The sequence below is a fragment of the Berghia stephanieae genome, chromosome 3 (assembly GCF_034508935.2).
Source record: "Berghia stephanieae isolate SIO BIC M18660-M18661 chromosome 3, UCSD_Bste_1.3, whole genome shotgun sequence".
Classification (NCBI taxonomy): Eukaryota; Metazoa; Mollusca; class Gastropoda; order Nudibranchia; family Aeolidiidae; genus Berghia; species Berghia stephanieae.
In genome coordinates this window covers 39,115,726-39,125,725 of record NC_088362.1, presented here as the reverse complement: position 1 = coordinate 39,125,725, position 10,000 = coordinate 39,115,726, and the positions used below count along the sequence as shown (strand labels likewise).

General features: G+C 36.7%; 1 protein-coding gene across 1 annotated transcript in view; it reads left to right on the top strand.

The window, feature by feature from the left end:
- Positions 1-10,000, top strand: part of LOC144967697 (sulfotransferase 1A1-like) — a 100,945-nt gene that overhangs the window by 81,190 nt on the left and 9,755 nt on the right. Inside the window, exon 5 of the mRNA XM_078905238.1 lies at positions 7,032-7,135. Within this exon, the coding sequence (XP_078761364.1) occupies positions 7,032-7,135 (104 nt within the window). The remainder of the gene's footprint in view (positions 1-7,031; positions 7,136-10,000) is intronic.

Here is a 10,000-nt window from a genome sequence, read left to right as displayed (position 1 = left end):
TCACAAACATATAACATAGAAACGATTGAGACATTGAGTATGCTCCGGTGTATGGGGTGAATTTTTAATTCAGAAAAGTGAGTGGAGCAGGCACTTATGTTGGTAACAACAAGATATGAAGTGAGTAGAAAAGTGCCAGAAGACAATAGAGAATAAAAAATTTTCGCGGCGGTGGTGGGGTTCGAACCTGCGACCTTATTGGTACGACAACTCCGCCTGGCAGGTGAGAGCGTGGCTCTACCGTGTGAGCTATCCACGAACACGAAAATATTCGTTTCAAACCCAAAGTCATTTCTAGATCCCTCTCTCACCCACTTCTTGAGATCGCCGATTCGTTCCCCACCATCGCGAAGTAATTTTGACCAGCAGTTAAGCTTAATAGCCAATATTCTCATCACAAACATATAACATAGAAACGATTGAGACATTGAGTATGCTCCGGTGTATGGGGTGAATTTTTAATTCAGAAAAGTGAGTGGAGCAGGCACTTATGTTGGTAACAACAAGATATGAAGTGAGTAGAAAAGTGCCAGAAGACAATAGAGATAAAAATTTTTCGCGGCGGTGGTGGGGTTCGAACCTGCGACCTTATTGGTACGACAACTCCGCCTGGCAGGTGAGAGCGTGGCTCTACCGTGTGAGCTATCCACGAACACGAAAATATTCGTTTCAAACCCAAAGTCATTTCTAGATCCCTCTCTCACCCACTTCTTGAGATCGCCGATTCGTTCACCACCATCGCGAAGTAATTTTGACCAGCAGTTAAGCTTAATAGCCAATATTCTCATCACAAACATATAACATAGAAACGATTGAGACATTGAGTATGCTCCGGTGTATGGGGTGAATTTTTAATTCTGAAAAGTGAGTGGAGCAGGCACTTATGTTGGTAACAACAAGATATGAAGTGAGTAGAAAAGTGCCAGAAGACAATAGAGAATAAAAATTTTTCGCGGCGGTGGTGGGGTTCGAACCTGCGACCTTATTGGTACGACAACTCCGCCTGGCAGGTGAGAGCGTGGCTCTACCGTGTGAGCTATCCACGAACACGAAAATATTCGTTTCAAACCCAAAGTCATTTCTAGATCCTCTCTCACCCACTTCTTGAGATCGCCGATTCGTTCACCACCATCGCGAAGTAATTTTGACCAGCAGTTAAGCTTAATAGCCAATATTCTCATCACAAACATATAACATAGAAACGATTGAGACATTGAGTATGCTCCGGTGTATGGGGTGAATTTTTAATTCAGAAAAGTGAGTGGAGCAGGCACTTATGTTGGTAACAACAAGATATGAAGTGAGTAGAAAAGTGCCAGAAGACAATAGAGAATAAAATTTTTTCGCGGCGGTGGTGGGGTTCAAACCTGCGACCTTATTGGTACGACAACTCCGCCTGGCAGGTGAGAGCGTGGCTCTACCGTGTGAGCTATCCACGAACACGAAAATATTCGTTTCAAACCCAAAGTCATTTCTAGATCCCTCTCTCACCCACTTCTTGAGATCGCCGATTCGTTCACCACCATTATTCTCTATTTATTCTCTATTGTCTTCTGGCACTTTTCTACTCACTTCATATATAATTGATTAAACACGTAATTTTAACAACAATTGACGTAGAAAATAATTGAAATTGATGTGCTCATTTGCATATGAATCTCCCATTAATGTCTGCTTCAAACGTTATTTTATTTTTACAAGAACGACTTCTTTTATAATGGCTGTGTTAGTTTGGTGTTAGAACTCAGCAATTGACAATATATATATATATATATATATATATTATATATATATATATATATATATGTGTGTGTGTGTGTGTGTGTGTGTGTGTGCGTGCGTGTTTGTGTGTGTGTGTTATTGCAATGGATTTGTTTTACAGAACTTTCAAATTTACAAAGACTGGTACTTCCGCTAACAGATAGGTATTTCTACTACTACTACTACTACTACTACTACTACTACTACTACTACTACTACTACTACTACTACTACTACTACTACTACTACTACTACTACTGTCACATAATTAGGTTACAGTATCATATAAAAGTAATCGAGTACATGGGGTGGATTAAAACGTGGTAGTAAATAAACGGTTATGATTTAGATGTTCAAGCAGAATAGACGTGTTTGTTGACTGAGTCATTGATTTAATAACATTTAAGCCCACAATTTGACATGGTATCAGTCAGAAGTGAACGTTATTCCCAATGGATTACCACTCATTCGAGAAATTTTTATGCAGTTAAGTAGAGTGTAATATATATTTTATATATATATATATATATATATATATATATATATATATATATATATATATATATATATATATAATCCATTACTTGCCATACCCATCCCATCTGCATACGAGATTAAATAGGTCACTCAACGATATAGGATGCCTAAGTTTAAACCGCCAGATGAACTTAATTTTCAAAAGCCTGCATGGCAGGATTGGAAAGAGCGTTTCTCAAGATTTCGACTAGCAATGAAAAGATTTTCAAGTCTTTTACGTTTAAAAACGAAGAGGAGAAGGATGACTACGATGCCGTTCTTGCAAAATTTGAGGAATATTTCATCCAAACGATAAATGTTAATTTTGAAAGAGCTAAATTCCACAAGAGAAATCAACAGGACAACGTATCCATTGAAGAATTTGTTAGATCGCTGTATGAATTATCCGAACACTGTAACTTCAATGACAGAAAGGCGCAAATAAGAGAATTCAAGATAAACATATGTGAAAAGCTTCACTTGAGAGAAGACTTAAGCCTTGAAAAAGCCATTGAAATTTCGAGAAATCACGAATTGATTAAACAACAAAACTCGGAATATCTAACCAGAGAAGTTGAGGCTATGAGCCTACGGAGAAAGCACCCGGAGGCACCGCCAGTGAACGCGCAGATAGATAACAGGAGACAAGGAGTATAGAGCAGTAAAGTTAGGTGCCCCAAACGTAAACAATAACAAGTTGCTAGTGATTTCCGTTAGGGACCGGAATAATTTACGCACAATATAGGTCTCCCAATTTTGTAGTTTGAGTTGTAGGCAATACACTTTCAGTATTGAAAATATGTTTACATAAAATCTAACAGTTGCAGAAATAATAATATAAGGCTAAATTATTCTGAAAACCAGGCTCCGAATAATTCTCGTCTTGTTCACACCAGCGCAATGATTTGCTCTGGTCTAAAAATAGATAGACTGTAACTTTTGACAAATTTTACCTTTTGTTCCATAAAATATCCATATCTAGACATTATTTGATGCATGATCGAGTATTTATGAATATGTGTTTCTTTTGCCACCTAACAGCCAAATTTTAAAGGTTATTTTTTTCTATTATTTACATTGGAACGTGAGCTGTCAAGACAGGAACATGTGGTTTGCCACGTGCTTCTCGACTTTTGTTTACGTTTGGGGCACCTAACTTTACTGCTCTATTCAGAAATCAAAATACTCAGAGACACAATAAAAACAATTTCCCGTCCACAAGAGGGGAGAGCCAATGTTATGCGGACGATGCGGAACGATTCATCGGGCGAGAGCTTGTCCTGCTAGTAGAAAATTTTGTTTGAAGTGTAAAAATAATAACCATTTCGCACGAAGATGCAAAAATACAAAGGATATCGGAGCGACATGTATCGATACCGAAATACTAGAGGTAGGGTCAGTTCGCGACAAGGGCTGAAACTAAATAAAGAAAAATGCGAATTTAAGAGGACAGAAATAAAATTTTAGGATTTAAAATAAACAAAAACGGCATGACACCTGATGATGAGAAAATCAGGGCTGTGCAAGAATTAAGTGATCCAAATAATGTATCGGAACTTAAAGGTATCCTGGGAATCATCAATTTCCTAGGAAGGCACTTACCGAACTTATTGACAACCTTGAAACCTTTATATGATTTGCTGAAGAAGACTGCCACATGGTACTGGGGACCTCAACAAGTAGAGGCTCTTAACAAAGTCAAGTCGATGATTACGAATGCACCAGTGCTTGCTTTCTATAATCCTCTAAAACCAAATATTGTCACAGCCGATAGTAGCTCTTACGGAGTGGGAGAAGCGCTACTTCAAAAACATGGAGACGAAATACGACCAGTCGCATACTGCTCTCGAACGCTTACTCCTACAGAAAGAGGATATGCGCAAATAGAGGAGGAAACGTTATCCGCTGTATGGGCGTGTGAAAAGTTTTCCAGATTTTTAATAGACTTGAAGTCATTTACACTTAAGACTGATCACAAACCAATCGTACCACTCATAAATACAAAAGACTTTGACCGGACACCTCAACGGCTACTGATGAGACTCATGAGAAATAATCCTAATGCAATCTATAAAACAGAGAAAGACTTACATTTGGCAGACACTCTGTCTAGAAAGCCAACTTAGATTAAAGACAAAAAGCTGAAATGGATGTTAATGCGTATGTAAATAGCATAGAAACACACCAGTGGAATGCAGACTTGGATGTCATAACAGAACAAGAAGGTGAAATGAGCTTACTGAAAGGAATCATTGAACAAGGTTGGCCAAAACACAAATATAATGTACCTGTAAGCTAGAAGAAGTTCCACGAAGAGAGAGGCGGCATGAGTATATTTCATGGACTCGTGGTAAAAGATAAGCGCATTAATATCCTGCAAAGCATGAGAAAGGATGTTCTAAAACAAATACACGAGGGGCACCAAGGAATCAATAAATACCGTGAAGGAGCTAAACAGTGGTGGCCCGACATCAGCAAGGAAATACTAAACATGATCGAAATTTGTAAGCAATGCGAAGAAGCAAGACCGACAACGAAGGAGACACCGAAGTCAACACCTCTACCAGAGAGAGCGTGACAAAAAGCAGCTGCAGATTTATTCTACCATAAGAATAAAACTTTCATTGTCTTAATCAACTATTATTCACGCTACGTTGAAATTGGATTCTTGCCGGACCACAGTTCCATCACCACAATTCTGAAGCTGAAAAGTTTCTTTGCACGCCACGGAATTCCTGAAATCCTGATCACAGACAATCGACCACAGTTTAATAAGCAAAGAATTTAAGCAATTTTCACCACATTACCCACAAGCTAACGGACAAGCAGAACGTCCTGTAGAGATAGCAAAGAAAATATTAAGTCAGAAAGATCCTTTCACTACGTTGCTTGCGTACAGAAACTAAAAACACATGTCGACGCATTTTACTCCATCTATGTTCAGCATGGGAAGAGAATTGAGAACAACAGTTCCAGTATTAGCAGACACCTGTTACCTCAACACATTAGACCGAACATTGTCCAAGAAAATGACGAAATCAGCAAATCCGCATACAAGAAACAGGTTGACCGAAGACATGGTGCTAGAGATTTATCACCATTGCAACCACAGGATCAAGTTTTAATTAAACTGGATAATAGGAAAGGATGGACAACGCCAGGTCATATAACAAACGTACAACGAACACCAAGATCGTACACAGTGGACACAGGCACGTCGGTTGTAAGAAGAAATCGTCGACACATGATGGCTACAAGGCACAATAGGCCCTTAGCTACTGCTTCTGGCGACACCATGGAGTGGGACGACAACAGTTATAATTCCAACCATTCAAATGTCGACCCTTTCCTTAGAAATGAGGAAAAGCGTGAAGCCAATTTTCCTATAACAGACTTTGGCAACAATGTCAATGATGCTATTACACCATCTTCATCCCAACCATACGTCACGCGAAGTGGGAGAAGAATCATTAGACCAGCTCGTTACCGACAGTAACAGCAAATTTGTGTTAATGTTAATGTTAGTGTTAAATAAAACATGGCATGTTATTAAACCTATCTGACTAGCAGATTAATTAAGTTGTTCGACTAGCAGACTTAAGGACTCAAGAAAACTGAAGAATATTCATAAATTCGAACATTCGGCATTTGATGGACTGTTTAGAATTGGCATTAAATGATAGATCTATACATATTCTTGGAATAATACATGAATATATGTGATAGGTAGGCTGAATTCATTTGGATTAAATTACAAAATCAAGAACAAGATATTATTTTTCTTACTTAAAAGGGGAGATGTCACATAATTAGGTTATAGAGCAGTAAAGTTAGGTGCCCCAAACGTAAACAATAACAAGTTGCTAGTGATTTCCGTTAGGGACCGGAATAATTTACGCACAATATAGGTCTCCCAATTTGGTAGTTTGAGTTGTAGGCAATACACTTTCAGTATTGAAAATATGTTTACATAAAATCTAACAGTTGCAGAAATAATAATATAAGGCTAAATTATTATGAAAATCAGGCTCCGAATTATTCTCGTTTTGTTCACACCAGCGCAATAATTTGCTCTGGTCTAAAAATAGATTGACTGTAACTTTTGATAAATTTTAGAAAATTTTACCTTTTGTTCCATAAAATATCCATATCTAGACATTATTTGATGCATGATCGAGTATTTATGAATATGTGTTTCTTTTGCCACCTAACAGCCAAATTTTAAAGGTTATTTTTTTCTATTATTTACATTGGAACGTGAGCTGTCAAGACAGGAACATGTGGTTTGCCACGTGCTTCTCGACTTTTGTTTACGTTTGGGGCACCTAACTTTACTGCTCTATAGTATCATATTATAGTAATCGAGTACATGGGGTGGATTAAAAAGTTGAAATAAATAAACGGTTACGATTTAGATGTTCAAGCAGAAGAGACGTGTTTGTTGACTCAGTCATTGATTTAATAACATATAAGCCCACAATATGACTACTACTACTACTACTACTACTACAACTACTACTACTACTACTACTACTACTACTACTACTACTACTACTACTACTACTACTACTAACTACTACTACTACTACTACTACTACTACTACAACAACTACTACTACTACTAATACTACTACTACTACTACTACCACTACGTCCGTTATTTAGATATTGTTTCGAGTTTATTATATGAATTCATCATCTAGCAACTTTGTATTCCTAATGAAACACTGGTTTCTTTTCCTCCGATCCATTAGTTGCCCACGGTTCATGGACTGAATATACCAGGGAATGTGACGAAATGTTATCTCGTCATCCTACTCATCCCATCCACATTGTGACTTATGAAGATATGAAACAGGTAGGACTTGTCATATTAGGTGTTACCATCATCGTCGTCATCGTCATAATTGTTATGCACCAAAGGCAGTGTATACAAAGACTGACAAAGAAGACACTCATTAGTGTACAGTCAATAAGTTATTTTATTGCAACTCTATAAATCATATATTGCAGACTTAGTAATATTTAATATGGCAGTACAGAAATATACAAAAACAGAAATATACGTTATGGAATATATTCTCAATTCACAAGTGTAGTTAAATAATGATACGAATATAATGTATTATTAAAATAAAATTCAGTTGAAACATAAGTTAGAAGTTATTAAATGTAATTCAGTGTATCATGGGAATACAATATTGGTAATGCAATTGCAAATGGCAATAACTCAATAATAATAATAATAATATAATAATAATAATAATAATAATAATAATAATAATAATAATAATAATAATAATAATATTAATAATAATAATAATAATGATAATAATAATAATAATAATAATAATAATAATAATAATAATAATAATAATAATAATAATAATAATAATAATAATAATAATAATAATCTTAATAATAATAATAATAATAATAATAATAATAATAATAATAATAATAATAATAATAATAATAATAATAATAATAATAATATTAAGAACAAACCAAATCGAACGCCTAACATCGCTATTAACGATCTATCGCGGCAACAAAAAGAACTTAGGATCAGGATACAAAACACGAAAGACTCGGAAGAAATAATAAACCTGAAAACGGAACGAAACAAAATACTGCATTCAATTCGATCACTTACAATAAAACACAGAAACGAGGAATTATACAAAAAAGTGGAAGACATAGAAAAGTCCAAAAATAACGCATCGTCTATGTTCAAAGCGACGAAATCTCTGAACCGAAAACCATTCGAGAACCCAAAACTACAGGATAAATTTGGCAAACAGACAACAAATCCCAACGATATCCTTGACATTGTAACTGACCACTTCCAGCAAAAATTTCACAAACAAGTCTCACAAATATCGCCCTTCTCAGGAAACCATAGAGACTTAAACAACCGCATCACAACAACTGAAGTTAGAAATAGCATAAAGTGCCTAAACAATAACAGATCCCCAGGCGAAGATGAAATTCCCGCTGAATTGCTGAAATGCGGTACCCTCTCCCTGGATCTGAGCATTGCAAACATAATGAACAAAACATTCTCAACACACAAAGACTGGGACATAAACAGCGGTGTCCTAATTACAATACAAAAACCAGGAAAAACGAAAGGACCCGTAAACAACATGCGCCCAATAACATTACTGAATACCATAAGAAAAACACTGTCAACTATTGTCCTCAACAGAATTAGACCGAAAATAGAAAAATATCTATCACATAGCCAAAGCGGGTTTCGCCAAGACCGAAGCACATCGGACGTTGTATGGACACATAAATGGTTGGCAGCAAAGGCACTTAAAGAAAACATATCCATAACAATAACCGGAATCGATATGTCCGCAGCCTTTGATACGATCGACAGAGGAAAACTTTTGGAGATATTAACAGACATAGTAGACGAAGACGAGCTCCGAATAATCCGATTTCTCCTCAGCAACACAAAGATACAACCAAGGATATACGGGGCCACAAAACAGACGCAGTTCGAAAGTAACATCGGGACCCCCCAAGGAGATAGTCTGAGCCCGATTCTGTTCACAATATACTTAGAACACGCTCTGAAAGAAGTTCGAAAAGTCATTCCAAAACCAACGACTCATATTGAGAATGCAATCCCTAGAGAAATCGCCTATGCAGATGATGTAGATTTTATTGGATCAACACCAGCAAATATAGACATCATACAAAATACCCTCATGAAATATAACCTCCAAGTCAATGCCAATAAAACCGAATTTACAACAATATCGAGGAACAAAGAGGAATGGAAAAGAACAAAGAAAGTCGGCTCACTAATTGGAGACACCGAGGATGTACAAAGAAGAAAACAGCTATCAAACGCCGCACTCAGTAAACTCACCAATGTATGGATTAGAGGTGACAAAATAAAGAGAAAAACCAAACTGAAACTGTACCGTGCTCTTGTAAAACCGGTACTTCTGTATAACTGCGGCACTTGGACGTTGACAAAATCCGAAGAAGAACATCTGGATGCGTTCCATCGCACACAGCTAAGAAGGGTACTGGACATCAAATACCCAAAAAAGATCTCAAATGAATCACTCTATAAGATCACAAAAGAAAGACCAATCTCCCTTGACATTTTACAACAACGATGGCAACTTTTCGGTCACATACTACGCAGGGACAAAAACATACCAGCTAACCAAGCCATGTCGGGATATTTCCAAAAACACGGGAACCTTTTCAGAGGAAGACCGATCACAACACTCCCTGTGATCCTAAACAAAAACCTCACAACACTTGGACAAAGCATATGTCTCGTAACGGCAGGGGACCTTGAAAATCTGAGAACCCTAGCAGAGGACCGGCAATATTGGAGACACCTCACACAGGAAATACTGGAAACAGCCAAGGTGACCCGATCTTTCGGTCGAGACGCGAAAGGCATCTAAGTAAGTAAGTAAGTAAGTAATAATAATAATAATAATAATAATAATAATAATAATAATAATAATAATAATAATAATAATAATAATAATACACCATAACACCTTCCTTCTAGCCTGAATGATATTGAAGGCTTAACTATCAAAACATTTACATAGACACACATATCGTAACAGTCCGTTTAAACACTATTTCAAAATTGATTTATAATCCTATGTTAGACATCCAGAAGGTTGCCGTTGCTATTAACATTTAAAAGTCCATACAAACAATAATATTTCAAATG